The sequence below is a fragment of the Symphodus melops genome (genome assembly GCF_947650265.1).
Source record: "Symphodus melops genome assembly, chromosome: 16".
Taxonomy (NCBI): Eukaryota; Metazoa; Chordata; class Actinopteri; order Labriformes; family Labridae; genus Symphodus; species Symphodus melops.
The window spans coordinates 14598901-14626270 of NC_136706.1; the positions used below are offsets into that span (position 1 = coordinate 14598901).

General features: G+C 42.3%; 1 protein-coding gene across 2 annotated transcripts in view; it reads left to right on the forward strand.

The window, feature by feature from the left end:
• The window catches only part of galt (galactose-1-phosphate uridylyltransferase), a 63423-nt gene that overhangs the window by 17626 nt on the left and 18427 nt on the right, over positions 1 to 27370 (forward strand). For both annotated transcript variants that reach the window (XM_079365181.1, XM_079365182.1), the window contains exons 6-8: positions 2177 to 2233; positions 22016 to 22138; positions 22754 to 22886. In XM_079365181.1, coding sequence (XP_079221307.1) covers positions 2177 to 2233; positions 22016 to 22138; positions 22754 to 22886 — 313 coding nt within the window. The remainder of the gene's footprint in view (positions 1 to 2176; positions 2234 to 22015; positions 22139 to 22753; positions 22887 to 27370) is intronic.

Sequence of the window (27370 nt, forward strand, 5' to 3'; positions counted from 1 at the left end):
CAAACTGACAAGGGAGGGCAAAAAAACGGTTAACTGAAAAATTTTCAAAGTGATTATTTGTAGCCTACTTTGGAATGCTAAATGAGCCAGAGAGATGTTCACAGTCTACTGAGAGTCAGAAAGAGCGGAGCACAGACAGACAGAGATGGAGATATAACCCAGGTATTTAAAATGCTGCTGTCTGTGTTTTCTGCTCTATCGAGTTGGGTTTTTTTTTACAAGTTACTAACGCGCTTCTCCACCTGAAGCTTACCTGTTGTGATAACTGAAACAAGAATGAAATGTTATGAAATGGAAGGTGGCAATGATATCCACGAAAAAATGTTATTAAAAATGGTAAATTTATTTCTATATCTTGATTTCTATGCATACTGCTTGAAGTGGTGTTAGTGAGCAGCTCTTTCTCCTTTTGTTCAGTGTGTAGCATGCAGGTGAAAGTGAGTAACTGTGGTGACTGTCTGTCATTCAACTATGTCCCGCGCCCTCTATGAATAAAACTCTTATTTCAGTAAAACTTACTTTGACCATGTGTCACAGAATTAACACATTCTGTAGCGTATTGTTTGAAGTATCACGTTTTTTAAATGAATGATAACTGTGTCAAAATATGCCTGAACTCTATAATAGATTTAAAGACAAAAGAGGACACAATATGAAATTATTTATTTTAAATTGGAGCTGAAAAGCCTCAAAGTTTGTGTATTTAAAATCACTCTGTGGGGTAATAAGTGGATAAACTGTTCAGTAACTTTTTAAACATTTTTTTCAAGATCACTATGAAAAAAATGTGATAAAATATTGATTGAAATACTGACAAAAAAATTGCGATATATTTTTTCCATGAGCTTGAGCAAGGCCCCGAACCCCAAAAACTGCTCTGCTCAGCACTCGCTGTGGGCAGCCCCCTCACTTTGATACCTCTCCATTTTTGCATGTCACTAGGATCCTGTTTGTTCATGAGTGTGTATTTCGGCCTATGTGTGTGTGCATTTCCATTAAACAGATTGTAAACTTAATTTCCCCTCGTTGGATTAATAAAGTATAAATTATTATTAATCAGGACAACTCACCCTAAGTGAGTGGGAGGGGGTGGTGACCTTAGTTGCTTGCTGTCAATGTACGACCAATGGCCTGGTCCCAAGCAAGCAAGTCTTCCTACATTGTCCAGCAGCAGGACACAGGGCTATGTGAAATGGACAGGGACTCACACACGGGTAAAAGTCAGAGAATTTTTTTGGCTACAGTCTTTTCTTCATCGAGCCAATACAAAATGACTGACACTGCTTCTGCTTAGAGAGTGCCACTCTCTCTATTAAAGTCAATGTAGATCATCCATAGACAAACTCTCCTTGCCTCTGCTATAAAGATAAGCCAATAATAAGGTGTCAGATCATACAAATGAGTGGATTTTCTTAAACAGAATCAAAAATTGTAGCGTTGTGCACACTATTTTTGCACACCTCGGCGGTGCTCAGGAGGTGGACTGGCACCTCTCCAGCTACCAAGCCAATTTCCGGATTGGCTGAGCTACTGCTGCCTGAGCTACTGCTGCCCCATTATATTGTGATGAGTTCTCACATCAGCTCACGAAGACTTTCAGTTGAAAAATACGAGGGAGCTTGCAGTAGAAAACTCTAGATTAAATCTGAGGGAACAATTAAGTTGTTTGGGTTCACATCTGCAGCTCAACCCAAAATCTTCAGGAGTTTTTAGTTGTGTGCATGTGTGAACAAGGCTTGTTACTCTGTTCATGTTCTCCATGTAGGGTCTGATACATTGTGTGTCTGGGGAAAAAAAACTAACCTTGAAGCACACACTCTAAGGTACACGCTTGTGTTAGTATGCCTTCCTGATTTCCCTCCCCTCTGCTCATCTGGTTTACACAGTGCAGAGGAGTTGCATTTATAAACAGAGGTACTGGCATAGTATACTTTTAATAAAACCAAATAAATATTTAAAAGAAACATACCACAAAAAAAATACTTAATTACATATCAGCGTTATGAAACTAATGTTTAAGGGGAAATTATTTGATACTGCAGCCCATGAGTAGGGGGAGCTTTAGATATTTTGGTTTGTGTGAATGTGTTTTGTTACTAACAAATATAATGTTGCTCTACCTAAGTATGGTTAGCTAAACACTGGATTCTCTTTTTGTTTTACTTCTGCTTTCTAGATCTTTGAGAATAAAGGAGCCATGATGGGTTGTTCAAATCCACATCCTCACTGTCAGGTACTAAATGCACACATCAATCCATAAAAAAAAGTTTGACAGTATGGTTTATTAAAAACTAAATACACGTTGCTAACATTTGGATCACTGACAAACTAAAGCCTCACTTTGTACTTCTGAAGAATAATGGAGTCTGTCCATCAAACATGTACAACAGTTAAGATAACCAATATGTGTTTTACATTATGGAGGGGGGGGGATTATAGTAATCAGTATTTCTCAGCTTTATATTATTGTTTGTGTACTATAAAGACATAAAATATAATGTAAGTCTGTACCTGTTTTTACCCCTATATCTAGATGATGTATTTTCCTTGTGTTACCTTGTGCGTGTTGGTTTTCTTAGAGAAGGGAGAGAAGAGACTCGGGTTCAAATTGAAAAAAATAGAAGGTTTAATAAAGCAAGGAAATACAATGCAGATACCGAACTAGCCATATGAAAAATATATATATTTTTTTTTTTTTGTAATTTCTAGATTTCCTGATCTGATGAAATAATTGGATCTGTGAATTAAATCTGTGATTGATTCAACAGAACATAAGGCCTTCTCAATTAAATGTACTGTAACAGATGTGTATGTGACACATAAACACTATTTGTTTTTGTCATGTTTAGCTAGTGAATTTTCTCATCTTCCCGCCACCTTGTCCGGTCAAAAAGTCGCAAAAAGTCTGTCAGTTAAATGGTAAGTGTCAGCAGCTGTAGAGCAGAGGTGGTGGGTTGTAAAACAGACGTTATCATGGCAGCTGTGAAGTCCAAACCATACAAACAAGCAGGTTTGTAGCCTAACTCGCCCAAGTCTTTGGTAAGAGCCAAAGAGATGAAGAGGTGCATAAGTGCATAAGTGTTTTCATGAAACAATTAAAGGAATCATTTTTCTTCAGTCTCGTTTTGAAAAATAAATTTTGAAAGATTCATGAGTTGAGTGAATTGTTACATCCCTACTGCTAGTCAACAGGGTTGTTGAAGACCAATTACGTCTCCTTATCATGTCCTCTGTGTCCTGGAAGATACACCATCCGGTTTCAAGTAATTTATTTAAGAATTAGCTGTGCCTTATTAAGTCTCAAACATTGGTCCTTTGAGCCAGATTGACAGTATTCAGGATGGATTCTGAGGAGGAGACAATGCCTGGTGTTAGAACAAAACGGCAAACAAGTCGACCTGCCAGATTCCAGGACTATGAAGTGGACTATGCAGGATATCATCTAGGACCTTGATTCTCAAACTGTGGTAGTGGTACGCGAGCTCCCCTCTAGTGGTACGTGGAGGAAGGTCATAAATATTTTTTGAAAATAAAATTAATTTGAAAATATATATTAGCAAAATAGTAGAAGACCTAAAAATAAAATACATAAAACATATTAAATTCATATTTAAAATAAGCATGTCTTTCCATCATTTTTGTCTCAATATCCGCCTGCTACATCACCCGGTTCATGCACTTACGCCGTGCATAGGCTACTTGAGACATGATGAGTCATGAGTTGAACTGTGTGAAAAGATAAACAGGTAAAATGTAGAGAGGAAATATGAGTGGTTCAAGAACACTGCAATCGTGGCTTCAAACTGGAACTATTACTAAGAGGACTGCAATTCAGGAGGAGAATCTTTCAGGCAGCCGCCTTGAAAACGAAGAAGATGACAACAGTGGAACTAGCATAAGTGCTAGCGGCTACTCGAGAGGTGCCGGTGAAGCGTCCACAGCACCCACCAGCACCAAGTGGCGCAAAGCGGTCAGGAAATATGACTCCAGTTACCTCAAACTTGGATTTAGTTGGCGTGGGACCGAAGAAGAGCCGAGGCCCCAGTGTGTGGTATGTGGTGAAGTCCTCAGCAATGAATCAATGAAACCATCGCACCTCAAACGGCACCTTTTAACCAAACACACAGCGATGAAAGATAAACCTTTGGACTTTTTTCTAAGAAAGCGGGACGAGCTGAAGCAGTCCAAGTCCACAATGCAGTCCTGTGTTACATCCACGGCCAAAGCACAGGCGGCTTCATACCGTGCCAGCCTCCGTATAGCGAAAGCCGGAAAGCCACACACGATTGGCGAGGAACTGTGTCTACCATTAGCCAAAGAAATGACGCACATCATGTGCGGGGAGAAAGCTGCTCAACAATTAAACTTGGTGCCACTTTCAAACGACACAGTGTCACGGAGAATACGGATCATGGCAGATAACGTTAAAAAGACACTGACTGAGCGCATCAAAAGAAGTCGGTATTATTCCCTCCAACTGGATGAGACGACCAATGTTGCAGATTTGGCTAATTTGCTTTTGTACGTCAGATATGAGTGCGATGGTGCCGCTCAGGAGGATTTTCTGTTCTGCCGACCACTGGAGACCAGAACTACAGCCGAGCACATATTCCAGCTACTGAACACCTTCATGCAAGAGAACGGAATCGATTGGGAAAAGTGTGTCGGAGTCTGCACCGATGGCGCCAGGGCGATGACAGGCCGCCACAGCGGAGTAGCAGCCCGGATTCGGGAGGTGGCACCTGAGATGCGATCACACTGCAGCATCCATCGGGAGGCACTTGCAGTGAAGAAGATGCCCGATGAGCTTAAGTCAGTGCTTGACTCAGCTGTAAAAACAGTTAACTTTGTTAAGGCCCGACCGATGCATGCTCGTCTGTTTCACGTACTCTGTGATGAAATGGGCAGCGAGCATGTCCAGCTCCTGCTTCATACAGAAGTCAGATGGTTGTCAAGAGGTAAGGTGCTTTCAAGGCTTTTCGAGTTGCACAGAGAGGTCCAGGTGTTCTTACAGGACAAAAACTTCCCCATAGCAGATGTTTTTGAGGATACTGTATGGCTCAGTCAGCTGGCATACTTGTCAGATATTTTCTCCCGTTTGAACGAACTGAATTTGGGACTACAGGGACTCTCTGTCAGCATTTTTGATGTGCAGGACAAAGTCAACGCAATGCTGAAAAAGATGGAGCTGTTCGAAACCAAAGCCATGGCAGGTGATATTTCAGCTTTCCCCGCTTTGGAGAGTTTTCTGTCTGACAACGAGCTGCAACTTGATGACGGGGTCAGGGACAACATCGCTGCGCACCTCGCCTCCCTGAGACAACAGTTCAGGGAATATTTCCCAGTGACGCCCGAATTGACCAGCTGGATGAGAAACCCATTCAGTATTGAAACCTCTGAAATCCCCAAGGATTTTACTGTTTGCGAGCAGGAGAGTCTAATAGAACTGTCTTGTGATGAAACTTTGAAGACTGGTTTCAAAAAACAGTCGCTGTTGGACTTTTGGATACAGCAATGCAGGGAATACTCTGCGCTTTCGGATAAGGCCGTGCGCTTTCTCCTTCCTTTCGCGACAACCTATCTGTGCGAGAAAGGCTTCTCTTCACTGGCCGTCATTAAGACAAAAAACAGAAGTAGGATGGATGCTGAGCCAGACCTGAGACTGAAGCTGACCACGATTGAGCCAGACATCACAGGACTGTGTGCACAGAGACAGGCGCACCCCTCTCATTAGGAGTATGTAAGTTGATAACTAATAATTAATATTATTATAGTTCTTAATGATTGTGAGTGGTTCATTGATCCCCTTTTTCCTGTAATGTTGCTACAGGTTATATTTCTAAGTAGCAGAGTGTTAACAGTAAGGACACATTGGTCAAAGCGAGACTGAAAGACTGTATTGAGCCTGATAATGTTCAGACAGGTGTGTGTTTTTGGTTTTTTGTCTTCATGTGTTGTTCATACCGACATAATGCACTGACTTTTCTAATATGAATGTTCATTCACATATGTTTTATGTTTTATATCTTTGTTACTAAAAAAAACACTTTGGAATTTGGATTATCTGTGACCTAGATTAGAAGATTTTTAAAAAAGAAACAGAACACTTGTGGTTCTACCAGCCGTGTGTGTGTGTGTGTGTGTGTGTGTGTGTGTGTGTGTGTGTGTGTGTGTGTGTGTGTGTGTGTGTGTGTGTGTGTGTGTGTGTGTGTGTGTGTGTGTGTGTGTGTGTGTGTGTGTGTGTGTGTGTGTGTGTGTGTGTGTGTGTGTGAAATACAGCTGTTATTCTTTATGTTCTCACTTGCTGTGTGTATGAGAGATAAAGAGGCGCCACACCTTGTTAGGATGAGTTTAAGTGCCTGTTATGATGCACTGTTGTGTACGTGTACAGTGTGGCTGTAGCTGGCAACAGTTACCAATAAATAATCCTCATATTCAGAGTAAGCATGCCTCTTTTGTAAACTGTCCATAACTAATACCATGAACCTTCACTACTGTATGTTCAAGTTGGTCATAATGGTGGTACTTGGAGAGCTCGATATTTTCTCAGGTGGTACTCACTGTAAAAAGTTTGAGAACCACTGATCTAGGAGATCTGTCACAATCGGGCCTATCAGATCCTTACCCCAGAGACAGTTTTTCTTCTCAGGGAGGCTCCAGTCCAGATGACCCCCTTCCTGACATTCAAGGCTCACTCTGATCACTTTGATGGGAAGCAACATCATATGCAATGCCAGGGTTGCTGCCACCTCACCACCATACACAGTGTCTTGAGCCTGAACAGGTATATAGAGGGCTGAAACCTACAATCCCAAAGTTTATTCACCCTGATCCAAGTGAGTTTGCAAGGCTTTGCATTGCGTTGGACAACCTACTTCCCTCTAACAATACCATCAGGTATTCAGTACTTGTGGATTATATAAAGTTGGTGGTAGCTAAGTTTATAGCAGATGCCTATTTGAACTCACCCACCCCTTATACTGACACTATGACTGCCCTTCATGACAAATTCAGTCAACCCCATCAGCTTGATAGAGCTGTTTAACCACCTCCGCTTCTGATATCCTCTACCTTGACCAACCATGCATTGGAAATTGTGGGGAGCAGACCTTAGACACCTTTGCTGTCCTTGATGATGGGACTGAGAGTACAATGCTATGGTTCGTCTGGATGTTCAGGTGCTTCATGGACACATGGTGTCTTTCCTAGTTTCCACAGCTGCCAATCCACAGATCCGCTACAGGGTCAGTTGTGCTTTCGCTGCCAGTCAACTCAGCATAGCTCAGCATACTGAATATTTTACACCTGTGGGGTATCCACATACCTACTTTGAGAGGAGCCAAACCAGCACTTCTGATCAGCTCGGCTCAGCCCCATCTTTTTTACCAGTAGAACCAGTTAGACTTGGCCCACTGGGTGGCCCAGCAGCAGTTCTCACGAGGCTTGGGTGGACCCTACAAGGTTCAGTACAGGTGATGGTGCGGCCTGTAAACGCAAGACAGTGTCAATTAATCTTATCTCCACCAGTAACGGATGAGCTGTACAAGCATGTTTAAAGGATGTGGAAAGCAGACACTGTACCTTACTTGCACGAGAAAGAGGTGACCCAATCTAAGCAGGATCAACAAGCTGTAGGATTTCTCAAAGACAAAACCATCCGCACCGAGGTAGATGGAATTCTACAGAGGTACACTACTCCGTTGCTGCGCCATGCTAACGTGCCACATTTAAATGCCTCTAAAGAGTCAGTCATGCACCTGCTGTGCAGCACACAAAGGTGTCGCGTGATGTGCTACATCTGCCATATACTACAGCGCCATGTTATTGACTATAGCCAGCCGACTGCAACCTCAGATTTTCTATTGTTTCTATGTTGACAACTGCCTTCAGAGCGTGCACACCACATGAAGTAATACAGCTGGTGGATCACCTCAGGGATCTTTTGTCTTCAGCCAGGTTTTAACTTCAACAGTGGGCTTGTGACAACAATAATTTTCCCAGCCACTTGCCTCAAGATGCAAGATCTGCAAGCTTGGAGCTATGGCTTGCCCAAGATAAGTCCAAACCTCTTGAGCCAAAACTTGGGCTTGAACTGGGAAACTAACTCCCTGGGCTACAAACAAAACCTGTGGCTTAGGAAGCACTAACGCTAATGAACATTTACAAAGTCTTAGCTTATCAACAAGACATTTTTGGTTACCTGTTACCATTTTACCACCCGAGCCAAGCTCATCATTTCGAAATTGTGGGACAAACTGCGAGGCTGGGATGACTCAAACTTACCCTCTAAGCTTCTACTTGCCTGGTCAAGCTGGAAGTCTGAGTTAGAGTCCCTACCTCTCCTCACCTTTTCTTGTGGATAAAGACTTTAAGGATGCTACTCATAAGGTGCACATCTTTACATGCAGTTTTAAGGGCCAGATATACCTGTCCCTCCTCCTAGCTTGTTCTCATGTGTCCCAAAAACGTCTTCAGTCTGTCCCACAGCTGGAACTCTTTGCAGCTCTTGTTGCAGCACAGCAGGACCGTGTACTGGAAAAAGAACTCACTGGACAGTTTCTCACATAGTGTTGTGGTCAGATTCCACTACTGTCCTAACCTGGCTCCTATCCCAGTCCTGTCGCTAACAAGTGTTTGTTGGGGCTAGAGTAGCTGAAATACAGGAACTGACTGAGAATTACACCTGGCACTATGTGGACTCCATGAGTAATCCTGCAAATGACCTGACCAGAGGTAAGATCCTGGAAGCTCTCATTGAACCTAACAGAGGGTCACATAGACCTCCCTTCCTTCTCCAGACTCCTGTCACTTGTTCTGAGAGGCCCATCAGAGGACAAAATAGAGCTCTGAAATGGTTATCTGTGTAGGGAATTCATTTTCTTTTTTGCTCTCTAATATTCCTGCCAAAGAATGTCTCCTCATTATTTCCTCTGTATCCTGACAGATACACCATCCTGTTTCCAGTCAAACATTTTAAGAATTAGCTGTGCCTTAATTACCTCTCAAACAAAGATTTATAAATGTTCCTTTGATGAAGATTTAAGATTGGTGATTGAAACCAGAGTCTGGGAAAAGTGATATAAATGATTGTCTTCCTGATGCCTTCCAGAGGTACAATTGACTTCCACAAACAAGATGACTGGTCACAGTTCACAGACTCAGGTCACTTTGTAGATATGAGAACTTACACATGGTTTAACTTTTAGGAGAATTTATTGCTTTGAAGTTCAAATTGTCAGGTCAGTTCGTGGTTACAGCTGGTCTTTGTTCCTGTTAGTTTTTCACCCAAGAAGAGAGAGGTTTTAAAATTGTTAGTTTATTTGATCTGGATTGAAAGTAAGCAAAAGGGTTTAATCAACAGTCTGTTTTCTGAGTGAGGGTTAATGGTGTCTTTTGAAGCTTTCTGACATCTGTCCTCCAACTAAAAAATGCAGGGTTAATGCTTTTTAAACATTACTGAGTCAAAGTAGCAAGATTCAAAGAGATTAAAAGGTGCATTGGTGTTTTCGTGAAAAATTAAAAGAATCTTTTCGAGTCATAATTTTTCTGTCTCGTTTTGTAAAATTAACCATGAAAGAATCGTATTGTTTATCGTAAAGGGAGTTAAGTGTAATTGTTACATCTTTTCTAACAACACTTAATTGTTAGGGTCTTTGTCACTGCACAGTGCTATAATGCCCCTTAACTCAAAAGGCTGTAAATTGTTTCAATACAGACCAAGCAGCAGCTTTCGGTGAGAAAAAATTATGGCAATCCAGAAGTGCCAAATCCAGAAGTGCCAAATCCTGCAGTACGTCAAGGGTGTGATTGAAGCTGGTTTCGAGAGCACCGGAAGGATATGCGTACACACCACATTCAAAATGTTCTGTTTCAGCAGAAATGAACAAGTTGTTTGTCTGTTACAAAAAAGGATATTGGTCAGATTACTTTGTCCTCAGGGGCACCAGTGTACGGGGGTACATTTTCTTTATTTTGTGGAGAGGCTGTGGCTCAGTTGGTGGAGTCATCTTTCAAATGAAAGCCAATGAGTTTGATCCCCACTCCCTGCAACATGTCCAATGTGCCCTTGGGAAAGACAATTAACTCTGAAGATAAGATAAGATATAACTTTATTGAACCCCAATGGGGAAATTCGGGCGTTGCAGTAGCAGCAGTATAGAATCAAAAAAAGTCTAAAAAAGACTATACATAATGGGGTGAGCTCAGCAGAACAATGAAGAAATGATGTGCAGTAAGTGGTGGATTAAAGTGACCTGTGTTCAGAAGCAGTGAGTTATGTAAGCAGCAGGTTGACAGTTATAAAGTATAATATAATACAGTGCAATAGATGCAATATTTTGTTATACATGAGTGCAATGTATAGAATATAAGTATAATAATTATATATAATAACAATAGTATGCCAGTAGTATGTCATTATATTCCACAATGCAATGTATATAAATGTAAAAATATAATATGAATAAAAATAAAAATGGAAATGATATAATAGCAATAAATGATACCAGTATATCAATATTATGTACAACAGTGCAGTGAATAGAATATAGATATAAGTATAAGAATATAATATAAATAAGTAGAGATATGATATAATAACAATAGCATGATAACGGTGTAATATTTTATACTACGATGCGATGTATAGAGTATGGATATAAATTTAAGTATAGTAGTAGTAGTGATAAGATGATAACAGGATATATGTATATGTCAATCGTAGATAGTATTAGTGAATAATGTGGTCTGGCATGATGGGGTTGATGTTCATGATGAAAAAAGTTGAAAAACAGACTAGCTCTTGCTGTTGTACAGTCTGATGGCTGTGACAAAGGAGTGCCTGAAGCTTTCTGTTTTGCTCCTTGCCCCCCAAGGGGCAGGTGTTGGCTGAAGGAGCTGCTCATCTGCCACAGCTATTTGAGAAGAGGGTGAGTGGAGACGGTGGCTGAGATGAGGATGAAGGACTAAATCATCTTCATCCTGGATAACTCCTGAGTGTCTAGTTCCAGGCCAAGCCTTCTTAAAGAGTATATTGCAGGTTTAAAAAAAGTGTAACAATAACACTTCATGTTGTCTGATAAGGGCTGTAGAATAAGTACATCAATTTTCTGTATGTTCTTCAACACAAAAGTGCTCTAATTTAGAGGAGAAGGTGGCTGTTTTTGGCGTAGCTGTTAAGAACTCGCTTTTTTTCATCAACGCGTCATATGACGTAACATAAGGGAGTCGCGTTCTGTCACTCTGCTTTGATCGGCTTTATGCGTATGTGAATGAATGAATGAATGAATGAATGAAGCCTTTATTGCCCCTGGGGGAACTTGTCTTGCACCGAGAGCATAAAACACTTTACAAACAAACATTTTGAAGGCAGCACAAAAGAATTGAAGCACAAAAAACACGCTAAAACATCACATGATTAAAGAGGTGTAATGATACGTAGTAGTGAGTGAGAACAGACAGGATGCCTCCCTGCAGCACAGACTCTTCACTGCAATAGTTTGTAATTTGCGCGGCGCACATTCGGGCGCATAGTGTAAGTGGCTTGAGTATTCATTATTCCCACAACCTCAGAAACGATCGAACAGAAACGTTGAATATTTCGGCATCAGGTGCAAAAGCGTTTCCTTATTAATGATTTAAATCTCTGGGTGTTTAACATCAAATATTATATACGCAGACAAGCGTTTAATGATTTGATCTGCTGGAATCCTCTGTTATATTCTGTAGTTTGCGTGTAATAGACACCGGACAGTCTATGTTAATATATGTAGTCATATGGTTTATTATAAATCCAACTCTGTTGCAAGAGAGCATCTTGTGTGCGCAGTGGGGAAAGATGGAACACGCAGTTTGGAAACAAACCGAAACACAAGCTTTACGTCCGTCGGTCCTCTATCCCATTAAAATGTTAAACTTTTTGTAGTAGCCTAATATATGTGCAAAAGCACACATTAAACTGTGGAGTGTGTGCGCTGTTGTGCATGTTTGTGTGGATTACGTACGTCAGGAGCATCCTGCACCATACACTGTATTTTCTATAACAACGTGAGCACTGGGTTGCATCAGGAATAAAAAATAAAGATATAGTGCTGCATTTGCACAGGCTGTGTAATCGGGTTCTATGTCACTCTCTCTCACTCTCTCTCTCTCTCACGCACAGCGCAGCACCGTAATACGTTGTACAGATTTGTAACTCCCATACAATGTAAAGGTGAATGGTCGGCACTTGCACCTTCTACAAATTGTTTTTTAATTGATTGAATATGATTACAAACTTTACATATGCTGATGTGAACACAGCACTAGCCCACATATCTGCTCCGGGTCTCTCCTCACACCACGACTTCACTTCTCTCCTGAGGCCGTTATTCCTCTAATCCTGCCTGTTTCTGCTCTCTAACAGGTTCATAATAAACCAGCGGACCATTATATGTAAAGGAATACATATTTTCTTCCTCTTTATTGACTGGAGTGACACTCGGATCCATGATTTTCAACGTTAAACAGATTCAGCGGGACTCCTTATGTTACGTCACAGCCGAATGCGGAAGTAAAGAGCAAAGCCGTGCGAAAACGTACTAAAACGTCTCCACGAGACCCTGTGGGTTATTCATTTCTGAATTTCTTTAAAAACAGTTGTTAACGTATTTTCCTATGATTAGTTTGTGACATGGCCACTACTGTGAGGGAGGTCCCTGTGGGTGTGTGTGTGTGTGTGTGATCTCCCTGCCTGTGTGCCTGGAGTGAGGACCTCATTAGCTAAGGATACACAGGTGTGTGAAGGGGGCGGAGCAGAGGTGAACAAAGGGAGAGGGGGAAATGTTTGTAGAGGATTTTGTTTGTTTTGGTGAGGAGGGAGCAGTGGGACGGGGTGGCTAAAGAGAGATGGTTTTTTTTACTGGAGGAAGATGAGGGAAAAAGTGTTTTTGGAAGTCGCGGTGTTTCCTCCTGGACAGGGTTTTTTGTTGGAGTTGGGAGGACCGGACGTCGCAAAAAGAGACCTGATTCACCCTGGACAATCTCAAAAAGGAAGTAGGCCGCCAAACGAATGGCCTTTTTTTTTGTTTCCTTTTTTTGTGGAATATACTTTTTTCCCCTTCCGGATCCCTTTCAGTGGACTTGAAAATTTTTTCCTTGACTGTTAAAGGAGGACATTATTTGTTTTTCTGTGGCAACGACGTTTGGTTTGTTTGTTGTTAAAAACGGAGTAAAGTCTGTATTTAATTTCCTCCAGTGCTCTTTTGATTTACTTTGGGGAAAGTAAGGTCCTAACCCAGTGACACTTTTGAGTTACAGTAGGTTTTGATTTAATTATGTAACGGTGACCTTAAAAATATTAAGGGGATTGTTATAAGTTAAGTTTAACTACTCTTAACTACGCTCTTTAACTACTTTGTTAAGCCTGTTTGACTCACCAGTCTAGATGCCACCTCACCAGCACACCACAGCAAAGAAAGTGTGCTGGCCACCAGAGACTGGTAGAAGGTCTTGAAGAGTCTGTTGCAGACACTGAAAGATCTGAGTAGTAGTCGAGAAAAAAACATAAACAACAATGGCGGCGGATTCGCTTGTGCTATGTGCTTCAGCAGCTATTTGCGTTGTATAAACAGAACTTTGATATGATACATTGTGCACGTCGCTGCGCATCGAACACTTTTGTACAACCTGTACCCAAGCACAGGGCGACCATACGCAGCATTTTGGTAAGACTTGGGTGAACTAGACGCTAAAGAGGATGTTGTGGAGGAAGTGGTTGTACAGGTGTGTCGCGCGCTGTAAAGTTCCACTGCCCACTACTGGCCAGGTGTGAGAACTACATTGTTTTCATTCAGGCAATACCTGCCGTGTAGACGGTCTGTACTTCGAATCCGGAGTTGAGTCGTTTCGATGCGTTTCTGTCACAGCGTCTGCATGTAATCGGGGCCCCAGACCCTCTGTCTGAGCTCACCGGGGTGGGGGTTTTGTCAAACCTTTTTTGAAAATAAGCTCAACTCAGCAGCAAAAACTGAGTCTCCTTCAGCTCTGGACACAGGCTTGCTGCAACCAGTCGTCTGCTTCATGCCATTCCAGACCTCCTTTGAATTGTTCTTACCCATCTTGGCCTCAATTTTCTCGTAGCTGTTCTTGGCCTCCTTCAGCTTCTTCTTTAGAATCTTTTGGACAGCCTTGAGCACCTCCCGATCTTTAGCCATGAAGGCCTTCTTCTTGCTGTTAAGGAGGCTCTTGATGTCTTTGTTGATCCATGGTTTATTGTTGGAGAAGAGGCAAACCTTTTTAGTAGAGACAATGGTATCCTCACAAAACTGGAAAATATCTGTAATGCAATGAGTGAGGCCTTCAACGTCATCACCATGTTCCTTGTGGAACAGTCCCCAGTCTGTGACATTAAAGCACTCCCGCAGGGCCTCCTCGGTGTCTTTAGACCAAACCTTCTCAGTCCTTTTGCCGGCCACCTGTTGTCTCACCAGGGGCCTGTAAGTGTTATCAAGGTGGATGAGGTTGCGGTCTGACTTCCCCAGGAGTGGGAGAGAAGAAGAGCTGTATGCTCCTTTCACGTTGACATACAGCAGGTATATGGTTTTATTCCCTCTTGTGGCACAGTTTACATACTGTTTAAAGTTTGTCAGGACAGACGAGAGAGTGACATGATTAAAGTCCCCGCTGATCAGTATGAGGGCGCTGGGATGCTGAGTTTGTAGCCCTGCGATCACAGTGTGCATGTCCCTCGCGCTCATGGCTACAGCTGATGGTGGGACGTAAACAGCAACAATGTTAGCGTGTGAGAACTCCCGTGGTAGATGAGACAATGATAATCCTACCTCTACAACAGGGGTGGGGAACCTTTTTCAACTCAAGGGCCATTTCAATTTTTATAAAGTCCTGAGAGGGCCATACTAGTTTGAACACATACCTAAAGATGCAAAAAAAAAAGGACAAAAAAAGTCTATAACCACTGTGTTACTAAGCCTCATGATTGCTGCATTTCTATGCATGTCAGGCTCACCTAGTGCGACGGCTGGAACTGTTTCTCTTTGGCGAGGCGTCTGTCAGCTGGCTGTGATGATGATGCTACTCGAAGCTGGTTTTCCAAGTTTGGGTCAGTCAGTCTTGAGCGGAAGCGAGTCTTTGCAAGAGTCAGTTTTGAAAAGAACTGTTCACAGTGGTACGTTGTACCAAACAGAGATGCAAACTTCAGGGCATGTCTCCTCAGGATGGGAAATTCCTCAGCACGAACGTACAGTTTGTAAAACTCCAGCAGAGAGAGGTTGTTGTACTTAGCTTTGAGCTCATTGTTGTTTTGCAGCTCGATTATTTACATTTGGAGGTTTTCTGGCACATCAGATGGTTGTACATTAAACGGTGTAGCAAACATGTCCAGTTCATTTTGTACATTTTTCACATCGTGAAACCTCTCATCAAATGCCTGAATAAGTTTTGCACACTCACCGGCATATTCAGTGGTAACATCAGGCTTTTGTTCTTGCAGGGTAGGAAAGTGCACAGTGTTTCCCCTTTCCAGTTGTCCTTGCCACAGCCTTAACTTTACTTCAAATGATTTCACATGTGAAAGCAGAGAGCCTATGAGCTGGTGGGACCTTGCAGCTTGATGTTTAGTTCTGACAGGTGCTTGGTGATGTCCACCATGAAGGCCAGATCACTGAGGAACTTGCCATCACTGAGCTCCATGACTGGTTTCTCCTTCATCTCCATGAAGTGTCTGACTTCTTCCCGCAGTGTATAAAACTGTGCAAGCATATTTGCACAGCTCAGCCATCGCACTTCACAGTGATAAACCAGATCACCATAATCTGACTCAAGATTGCTGAGTAGCTCCTTGAACTGGCGGTTGTTCAGCCCTCTGCTTTTAATAAAGTTTATGGTGGACACGACTGTGTTCATCACATTTTTAAGCTTCAGGGAATTTGCACACAGACTCTCTTGATGTATGATACAGTGGCATACAACTAAATCACTTGGATCCAGACTCAGACGGCTCAATTCTTTTTTGACTAATGCAGTCAATCCTTTTTGCACGCCAACCATTGCGGGTGCTCCGTCAGTGGCGATGCCGCTCAACTTCTCAAATGGCAGTTCAAAATTGTTCATGGCCACAACAACTTGATTGATCAAATCCTCACCTTTTGGTAGTGCCATGCATGGCTTGCAAAGACAGCAACTACTCCTTCGTTTCAAACTCGGCGGTAATCCCACGCACAAAAATGGCAAACTGCGCAGTGTTTGTGATGTCTGTTGTCTCATCACAGGCCAGAGAAAAATACTCATAGTCTCTTGCAGTGTCCTTCAGTGTTTTTTCAATATCTTTTGCCATGTCAGTAACCCTGTCTGCAACGGTTCGTCGAGACAAACTGACGCTCTGAAATAATTTCACTTTGTCGGGTGCAAGAAGCTCCGCGGCCGCCACGAGGCACTCCTTCACAAACTCTCCTTCGGCATGAGGTTTCAGCTTCGTGGCTATTAATTCACTCACCACAAAACTTGCACGCGTAATATTCTCTCTGTCAGTCTGTGGTCGTGTAAAAGCTGCTTGTTGGGCATCCAAACTCCGACGAAGAGCATTAATCTTATCCAAACGCATTTGTCCTCTCAACTCGTGGAGTTTAGCATGTTTCGAGCTGTAGTGGCGCTCGACATTTGCGTTCTTCATTACTGCCAGCGCCTCGCCACAAACTAGGCACACTGGCTTGCCTGTCACTTCGACAAAGAAAAAATAATTTGTCAATTTTTCCTGAAATACGCAGCCTTCTACATCCACCTTCCTTCTCTTGACAGTCGCCATGATGCATCACTTGTCACCTTTCTCCGTGTCAATCACTGCCACAGCATCACGTGCTGGATTCACTGACCCTGACGTTGGCTCGGACATAAATAGCCGTCTGTTTTGTCTCAGAAAAATATTTTTTCCAAATTTTTTATGTCTACTCAAACTATGAGTGTAAAATTTTATTGCGTTGGGGGCCGTTTGAAATGGTCTCGCGGGCCACATACGGCCCGGAGGCCGGAGGTTCCCCACCCCTGCTCTACAAGGTCATTGTCGGGAGTACACACCCGTTCTTTCGCAGTTATATGTCCGGGATTACACAATTTAGAGTTGACAAAGACAGCAAGACCTCCCCCTCTTTTCTTACCACTCTGTCTGCCCCGGTCCGCTCATACCAGTGTGAAGCCGGCCAGGTTGATGAGACTGTCCGGTATATTCCCATGTAGCCATGTCTCCGTGAAGCAAAGCAGGCTTCTCTCCCTGTAGACACGCTGGCTGTTTATTAAAGCTGTGAGTTTGTCCGCTTTGTTGGTGAGTGACCTGACATTCCCCTTAATGATCGAAGGCAGAAAAGGTTTAAATTCCCTGTCTCCCTTGATCCTCTCCTTGACTTTAATGCCGACTTTCTTCCCCCGGTGAATCCCTCTCCATAAGTCGTCATGGACGCGTGAAATTGGAACAATGTACAAAAGATAACGGTTTTATAACAAATAAGGAAAAGAAAGAGTCGGAGCTCCTGCAACAGGCTGCCAACTCTCAGCGACCGAAAGTTAAACGTGACGACATAAGAATGTGTATGAATAGGATTGTAGTTTTGCAGTGTGATCTAGTGCAACTTTTTGGCCAAGACAAGTCTCATCGACCCCAGGCGGCCTTCGTTGCCACTACTTATTTGCCATCTGCTGGTGTGTCAGGGCCTTTACTCATTGCTGATCCTCAAGAGCCCATTCTAGTAAGCAGGATTAGTGGAATCACTGAGTCAGTTAACCCTGAATTGAGTGAAACTCTACGTTTCAGTTTCAGCAAGGGAGATCACTCAACCTGACAGAGATGGGTAAGTCCAGCCTGTTCCCTAGAGCGAGGTAACTCTAGCTATGAGTCAACAAATGAGTTGTAAACCTAACCCAGCAGGTTTTCTTCAACCCTGAGTTTGTCTCTGTCCTTTCTTTCAGAGCCAGAGACAGTTCAATTTTCTCATTCTATAACTCACTCCACATCACACGCTATAGTGCAGATTGACCATTTATCTGAAATAAAAAACAGGTCATTTCGATCTTTTTTCATATATAAAGCGCACTGGACTATAAGGCGCATTAAGCAAAACAGTCAGATAAATCAGTCAGTCAAACTTTATTAAACACATTCACGATAAACATTGTTCAAATGTTAATGAGCGTACCGTATTCACATTAACTCCCAGTCTTGTTCTGTTGTAACACGTTAAAACGCAGTCTGATGTCAATAAATCAAACGTTAGCGTATTCACATTAACTCCAAGCCTTGTTCTGTTAAAACATGTAAAAACACAATCTGAAAGCTTTGAGTTTGAAGTCTGCGTTGTCAGCGTGTCTCTTGAAAGGTGCCATTTATGGTCTTTATACACACAAACTGTAACGTTGTGGTGAAGCACGCGTGTATTACTCCGCGACGCTCATTACTACAGTAGCCATAACAACCAGAATTACCGTAATCCATATAAAAGGCGCTCCGGATTATAAGGCGCACTGTTGTTTTTTGAGAAAATTAAAGGCTTTTAAATGCGCCCTATTTTGCGGAAAATATGGTAAATTTATATAGCATAAATGTACATAACCTGTGAAGGAGAGAAAAACGTGTGCTGGTTAAAAGAGACCTGGAAACAGTTAAAGAGCCTTAGAAACAAACGTGCTGACCTTCTAGAAACTAGTTACATGTGCATGTACAGTGGTGTTTGAGGTAGTGCCAGAGGTGTGAGTACAGTCATTAAACAGTCACTGCAGACAGTTAGGGATGCAGACTGGGCCATTAAAATGCTCAGCAACATAAAGGAGCAGTGATTAGCATTAAGTGTCAAAGACAATAGAGTGAAACTTGACCTAATTAGGGCAATCATGTCAACCATTACAGATGTAGCATAACAATACAGTAGGATGAAACCAGACATGATTAGGGTGATTATCATTAAAGTGACCAGTGCTCAGTAAGGTGACTATCAAAATGGATTAAAGTGTCTAACTGGAGGTTGACTCTGAGGTCAGCAGTGCAGATGAGGAGTGAGAAAAAAGTGAAAAATGAGTCCAGGATTCACCGTGTGCTTCTTCCCTGCCGTGACAGTGAAGTGTTGTACAGTCTTATGGCCAGGGGGACAAAAGAGTTCTTGAGTCTGTCCGTGGAGCACGACTGTGACAGCAGTCTGTCACTGAACATGCTCCTCTGCCCGGTGAAGGTGCTGTGCAGAGGGTGGTGTGTGTTGTCCATGATGGAGAGTATTTTGTCCAGAGTCCTCCTCTCTACCACTGTCACCAGTGAGTCCAGCTCTGTACCCACCACACGTCCCTCCGCAGCACGCCTAGACAGGCTGGTGAGGAGGGCCAGCTCTGTACCCACCACACAGCCATCCCTCCTCACCAGCCTGTCCAGGCGTGCTGCGTCCCTCTTTTAGCAGCTTCCTCCCCAGCACACCAAAGCGTAGAAGAGGACACTGGACACCACAGACTGGTTGTTCCAGCCAATTTATGCCTTCATAGTTTATTTTGATATTAAGAGAGATGTTTGTTTGTTTGGTGAGTTATGATGATTGTTTATTGAGTTTATGTTATTATTATTATTATTATTACTCGATGTATTTATGACAGTTATGCGGCTATTTATGTTTTATTTTACGTGCTAATGACGTGGGGTATGACGTAAACAGAGCGGCATATACTGACGTGCCTTTTTTGGTTTGGAGGAAGGCCGGTGTGGGGTGGTGTGTGGTTGTCACATTGTTTTTGACCAGACGGTTTGAACCCTTATTTTTTGTACCATTCACCAACTTTTTCGTTGAAATAAAATACAAGGATTATTCTAAAAACCACTTTCTGCAACATTCTTTCAAATAAAACTCAGAGACGGATTTAAAAGGTAAACAAACTGTGGTGCGTCAACATCTTCCATACTCCCATTGTGCTGGGCCTCCCAAGAACAAAATGGTCGTGACACTGGTAGAACATCTGCAGCAGCTTTTTGCAGATGTTGAAGGACCCCAGCCTTCTCAGGAAGTACAGACGACTCTGTCCCTTCCTGCAGGTAGTGTCCATGTTAGGTGACCAGTCCAGCTTGTCATCCAGTTGCAGCCCCAGATACCTGTAGGTCCTGACCACCTCCAGTCAGTGATCCACCTCACTAGGTGCGAGTCCACCCTCATCTCGGTCAGCATATCTCTCAGTAGGAGGGGATGGATGGTGTCAACGGCGCTTGAGAAATCAAAGAACATGATTCTCATCACGCTGCTCCCTTTGTCCAGATGAGAGTAAGCTCTTTAGCATTCTGGGACACACCTTGTCCGGGCCTGCTGCCTTCCTGGGGCGGAGTCTTTTCAGCTCCTTGCTCACCTGGTCTCTGCTGATGGTGGGGGGATTGATTGTCTCTGGAGATTGTGTTTGTCCTAGTGGAGGTGTTGGGGGCGTGAGAGGGAGGGAGGGGGTGTGTAGAGGGGTGCTGGGGGGACAGGCACTGGCTGCAGCGACGGGGCAGTCAAACCTGTTAAAAAACAAGTTGAGCTGGTTTGCTCTCTCAGGGTCCCCGTCTTCTGCGTTGTTGTTTTTCTTCTTGCAGCCTGTGATGGTTTTCATGCCCTCCCAGACCTCCCTCATGTTGTTCAGCTGCAGCTTCTGCTCTACCTTTCTTCTGTACTCCTCCTTTGGCTCTCGGAGTCTGACCTTGAGTTCCCCCTGCACACGCTTCAGCTCTGCCTGGTCTCCCTCTTTGAATGCCCTTTTCTTCCTGTTGAGGATCTCCTTGACATCACTGGAAATCCAGGGCTTGTTGTTCGGGAAGCAGCGCACAGTTTTAGTAGGAACCACAACGTCCATACAGAAGTTCATGTAGTCAGTTGTGCAGTGTGTGACCCCCTCAATGTCCTCACCATGAGTCTCTCGCAAGACACTCCAGTCAGTGGTCTCAAAACAGTCTCTGAGAGCCTCCTCTGCCTCGGGAGACCACTTTCTGAAGGTGCGTGTAGTTACCGGTTGTCTCTGGATCTTTGTCTTGTACTGTGGCTTGAGTAGGACCAGGTTGTGATCGGACTTACCCAGAAGTGGTAAGGGGGTGGCAGTGTAGGCGTCCTTCACGTTTGCATACAGGAGGTCTATTGTCCTGTTCTTCCTGGTGGGACAGCTTACAAACTGGTGAAAGTCCGGTAGTGTAGAGTTCAATTTAACATGGTTAAAGTCCCCTAAGATGGCAATGAAAGCATCAGGGTGCAGTGTTTGTAATCTCGAGATGTTCGAGTGGATGACATCACACGCAGTCTCGACATGCGCTCGCGGAGGAATGTAAACACAAACAACAATGGCGTGGGAGAACTCCCTGGGCATGTAGTAAGGACAGAGACCTACCGCCAGCAGCTCGATGTCTTTGCTGCACGTTGCCTCCTTACAGTAACATGTCCATGGTGACACCATATGGTGTTAATAAACAGCGCGAGTCCTCCTCCTTTCCAATGGCCGCTACGTTTCGTGTCTCTGTCTGCTCTCACTGTAGTGACGCCGGTAGTTCCATGTTAGCGTCCGGGGGTGTTTATGTAGCTATATTTTAAGAGTGTAAATATACAAATACGTTTTGTCATCTGTTACCATGATGAATTGTAGTATTGGGGCTACATTCATGTTGGCTTTTTATATTTGTGGTGCACACGCTGAACACAGAGTGAACCGACTCAGTGTTTATTAAACTAACTTAATTCAACTGTTGAACTTGAAGTTTCCTACCTGAGAGTAAATTAGCTCAGAGTTAGACCAAGAGTTGAACCTGTTTTCTGAAATGGGCCCCTGAAGAAACAGACAATTGACAGGCTTTGCCCATTAATATTTACCGTCTATGATACAGACGTGTTATGAGGGCAGTGGGGAAAGTACAGTTACTTATCTTTCCCCAGAGTTAGCTTGCTGTTTTTTTAATTTCCTTTTTGAAATATAAAAGTAGATCACATAAACATCATTTTCTTTAGATTCCCTGTGTCTTATCATGTTTGTTCTGCTTTATGCTTTTTGTTAGGTATGGGCCAGCAACTTCTTGCCAAATGAGCCAGCTCTTTCAGACCGCTGTCAGAGGGCTTACTATGAGAAACATGGACAGCCATTGCTGATGCAATATGCAATACAAGAGGCTGAGAAAAAGGTACAGCTATACACATATAAACACAAAAGCTAAACTGTACTGAAATGCTGTGAGCAACATTTTCCAGTAATAACTTTTATTATTTTTTGGATTATCATTTGCAGAAGTACCACAGAGAAGGGTCTTGGGAATATCTACCATGATTATTCCTATATTATTGTGAAGATTTGTTTTAATTTTGTAAGACTTCTGAAGTCACATGATCAGGAGATAGGAAGTGAAGTATATTGTTGTGATGTTAAAGTAAAATAAATGAGTGACTGCGGAGCAACACAGTAGTTTAACCGTGCTGCTTAATATCACTAACTGGTAAAGTGGCTTAGTAAGATGTTTTATATATTCTGTTAGTGTTTTAAATTTTGTTGGACTTTGAACAATGGATAGTTAATCCTGAAAATTATCATATACATTGTGATGTTTAACCAGAAATGGTGTGGAAAGGTGTAAACCTTTAAACAGTATAATAATGCCAATACAGTTGTAGAATTCTGTGTTATCTGTTTCACCTGTAGGTGGTGATAAACAGCAGTATAGTGGTGTTATATTGCAGTATAGTGTGTTATACATACGTTTTGTCCCTGTACTTTAAAAAAAATATATTTGTTTATTCCCTAGGAGCGGCTGGTGGTGGAGAATTCTGATTGGCTGGCCATAGTGCCATATTGGGCAACATGGCCCTACCAGACTCTGTTGTTGCCACGGCGACATGTCCTCAGAATCCATGAACTGACAAGAGATGAAAGAGAGAGTGAGTATGCTTGCTAAGACTAAGTGCCTATTAGAGCAAGGAGGCAATTTTGACTTGTTAGGAAAATTAGTGGCTGAAATCCTAAACCACCAGGTTGGATTTCTGATCTAGGTACTGCATTTACTTGAATGCTCACTCAAGCATTCATTCATTTAGAAAACTATTGATTTAATTGATTGATTAATTGAGGTGTTTGGAGTGATTCTAAATTAGCACCTTGTCACCTGCAATCAAAAGCAATTTTAGGTTCAGCTACATGTATACAGGATACAAAATAAATTGTAGCAGCCCTCGACCAAGACAATGAGGAACTGTGGAGTCTATCTATCTATCTATCTATCCAGTTTGACTGATGCGATTTATCTAATTTCGGGCACCCTGAAACTAAAAAACAAGGCAAATAAAGCCAACATTAACATTCAAAAGCTACAATTCATTACAAATGTGCAACATTTTACTTTAAACAAACACATCAGCACTAACATATACACCACAACAGACCTGATTCAAACACACGACGCATCACATAATACACATACAACAACATTGCACAAACCCTTATACCAGCGGACCTCACTTTTCACTCATGAATCATTCAAGTAGCAGCTTAATTAATTAAGCAAAGCATGCATGTATATGGAGTTATTTTAGTGCCAATAAGTCACAAACTAACAGAAGGTGATTTACAAATGCCCCAAGATCCACAAATGGGTGTTTGAAGATCAACAAATGCAAAACCTGATCCACAAATGCAAAACGCGATCCACAAATGGGTATATGAAGATAGAAAAATGCAAAACCTGATCCACAAATGCATTTTCTTCCGCAGAGCAAGATTTTCATTTGTGGAGCGCCCCCTTTTTGGCACTGTTGTTTCGCCTGCATGATCCACAAATGCAATCATGATCCACAAATGCGAGCTTCCTGAAGTAACCACACCAAAACCGCAGAGGGCACTACATCTTCTCTGCCTTACCCAAAGCCGTCAACAACAGTTACAAACCATAGGCAGATCTTGCATAGCTTTCTTTGTGAATAGCAGTTACGTCGTTAAGGAAAGCTGAGACGCTATGGGGCTTTTCTGTTCAGTTTTTTTGGTTTCTTTTGAGCTGGCAAAATAAGTTGATCTGCAGTAAACTATACTAACCAACATGTGGAATAGATGTTTGCATTTTCTCTGTAAGTAAAAATTAATTTATGTGTCAAGTGTTATCTAGCTAGCTAACACATTAAGGTCACCCGAAATGTTGTTAAGCTAGGTAATTCATCTGGCATGATTTATCTTTTCATTCTAATTTTTAACATGAGTGAACCTAATAACTGACATGCTATGTTTCTTGATATTGTTATATCGTTATTGTGATTGAAATTATATTTATAATCAAGAAGTCAAAATAAGAATCCGCTCATAGATGCAGTTCAATGACTGTTCAGCTATGTTTCATAAAAAAATAAATAAGTCTGGTAAGGCCTCAAAAAAGCATCAAGGACACAAACAAAGCTAAATAATTTAGATCTGGCCTGTATCATTACTCATGTGTACATGTTTACAGTCCAAGTGATAAGTGTGTTATACAGAGAATAACAGGTCACCATGTTTTTGATAGTGATGGGGTCGGTCGCGAACGTAACGGCTCTAAGACTCGGCTCTTTGAAGTGAATGACAGGAGCCGGCTCGTCATTGGGAGCCAGATGGGAGCCGATTAGTTATTTTCTTGTCTTTTTTCTGTTAAAGCTGGATATCATTGGTGAAGATGTGCGGTTGCGTCTGTGTCCTCACTGATCAGGGGGAGGGGAGGGGTTATACACAGCAGACGAACAAGAGAGACAGACAGAGATCGACACCTCCGTTATGTCCTCCTCGTATTCGCGACGTGACTGCAGGTCTATTTTTTAGAACGGCATTTAAATGAATCAGAGCAACGATGCAACGTAGTTTTAACAGGCAGCGTCAATCAAGTTATCATTTGTTGCAGCAAGAAAGGCAGGGGATGATCAGGCAAAGAGGAGAGAAGAACGTTTTACTTTTTATTATTTTTATTTTGAAAGAGCCAAGAGAATGAGAAACAGTGAATGAGCCTATAGATGCAACAGATAGACAATAAAGATGTACGTGTAGCCTGGGCTGAAAAATGAAAGGACATGAATGGAAAAAAGGAAAAAGGACAGTGAGATGAATGTGGAGTCAGGTCCAGGAAGCCCATTATCAGCCCAGGACCCAGTCACATACAAAGACCAGGACCCACTTACATACAAAGACCAGAGTCTCTCTATATCACTCAGTCAATCACCATATCCTATACCAAACACTTAATATACAGTTAGAGATCACCTCAGTTATTTATTGTGAGGCAGCAACTCCACACACAAATACTTAAGTTATAGTTTTATATATTTTATGATTGCAGCAACACACTCATACAAAAATTTGGGGTTTTTCCTCTCTCTCTCTCTCTCTCTCTCTCTCTCTCTCTCTCTCTCTCTCTCTCTCTCCCTCACTCTTCAAGCTGCAACTCTGCAGTGTATAAATAAAAGTGTGTTTATATCATAAACATTTCGTATAATGCATATTTTTACAAAAAATCTGAAGAGCCATTTGGGAGCCAAAAGAGCCCGCACTTTTTGGTGAGCCGAGCCAAAAGAGACGGTTCTCTAAAAAGAGCCGGAATTCCCGTCACTAGTTTTTAAGCAAAATCTGTATTTTTTTAAAGTAAGTTATAAGACTAGTGTGACATTTCATGTGATTTAATAAAATATAAATGTAATTTCCTTCTCAGTGTTGGTCTGTATCATACCACTCTACTTTCTTTATTTGCAGTTGGATAATGTACTACGTACTACTCCTGACGTACTACGGGTGTTGTCTCGCTGCTACCTTACCGATCGACAGAGCTAAAGCTAAATTGTTTATCTTGTGTATTTTCTTACATTTGTCTCTAAATCACTGCACACTTTGACTAATATAAATAATCACCAAGCACTCTTGCGAGCTATCTATAGATCTTTTTGTTTGCGTTAAACTACGTACTCTCAGGCTAACTTAGCAGTTAGCTTCTCCTACGATGGCTTCTCTCCCTGCCTCTCCCTCTCCTTCTCTTTCTTGTTCTGTGTGCCAGATGTTTAGTTACGCCTCGTCCTCCTTTACTGATAAAGGTATCTGTATTAAATGTAATTTATTTATAGCTCTGGAGGCGAGGGTGTCTGAGTTAGAGAGCCGGCTCCGCACCTTTGAGTCAGAGTCACAGCCATCGTACACAGCAGCAGTAGTTAGCCAGCCTTCTGTAGCCGGTGCGGGCCAACATAGTGTTAAATCTCCCCCGGTAGCTTCCGAGCAGCCGGGAGGCAGTGGCTGGGTTACTGTCCAAGGGAGGCATAGTCACAAAACGAGGCTCACGGTTCCCCACCAACCACTTCACGTTTCTAACACATTTTCCCCACTCAGCGACGCACCTGCTGAGACACAAACTCTGATAATTGGAGACTCCATAGTCAGAAACGTGAAGTTAGCGAAGTCAGCAAGCATAGTTACGTGTATACTGAAGGATAAAAGTTGGTATTTGATCCTTTTCCTATGTTGTTAATAGAAATCTGACTCCTCTAAATAATTACCTCAAATCTTTCTGCGCATTCTTTTGATGGGATGAGAGGAATGACTGAAGACGTCTCTTTCAGGTTAACAGAGTTTATTAACCTGATGAATCAAGAATAGAAGTTACAGAGTCTCTGGGTTCAACACTACGTGTCCCTGACAACAGACAGATACCTGGTCAGTTCGCGAAGTCTGAGCCACGACTATCTTTCCCTGAACCCTTTTATACATTAGACAGAGATTATCTAACAAAATTATGCATTTGAGAATGTGCGGTGTCCTTCCTCCGATTGGGCAGCTTTCCAGATTATGCGCCTCCTGATGTTTGGTTCTGCTTCTCTCATTGGTGGATCAAAAACTCCCGAATCCTTTCACCTTCTGTAGGGGAAGACACATCCTGCCTGGCCTGTTTCTTATCACAGGAAGACGTCTAGTCTAGTCATCATTTCCTTTTTAAGCAACAAACCATTTGAGTGATTATCTATCAAGGCCCACTGAACCTATCAATGTGGATGAGTGATTAACTATTCAGGGCCTTAAACTAAACCTATGTTTGATTTGGTGAGTGATTCAGTTTAAAGGGCCACATCAAACACATGTTGGAATGTGCACTCACTTCTGCAAGCCCTCTTCACAGAATACCTTTAACCTCTGAACTAAAATCTCAAACAATTAGATTAAAACACTGAGAGTAAAACATGATATAATAACTGATATAATATAAATGTGAACAACAATCATTCATACTGTAAATATCAAACCTTTCCTTTGGACCGGGTGATGAAACTTTATTGCAGTAAGCACATTGAATATAAGCAGAAAGAGGCCTAATATTCTATCAATACCCGGGGCCAGAGCGGGCGACATCATGGCTCATTTAAAGCTGCTGACAAAG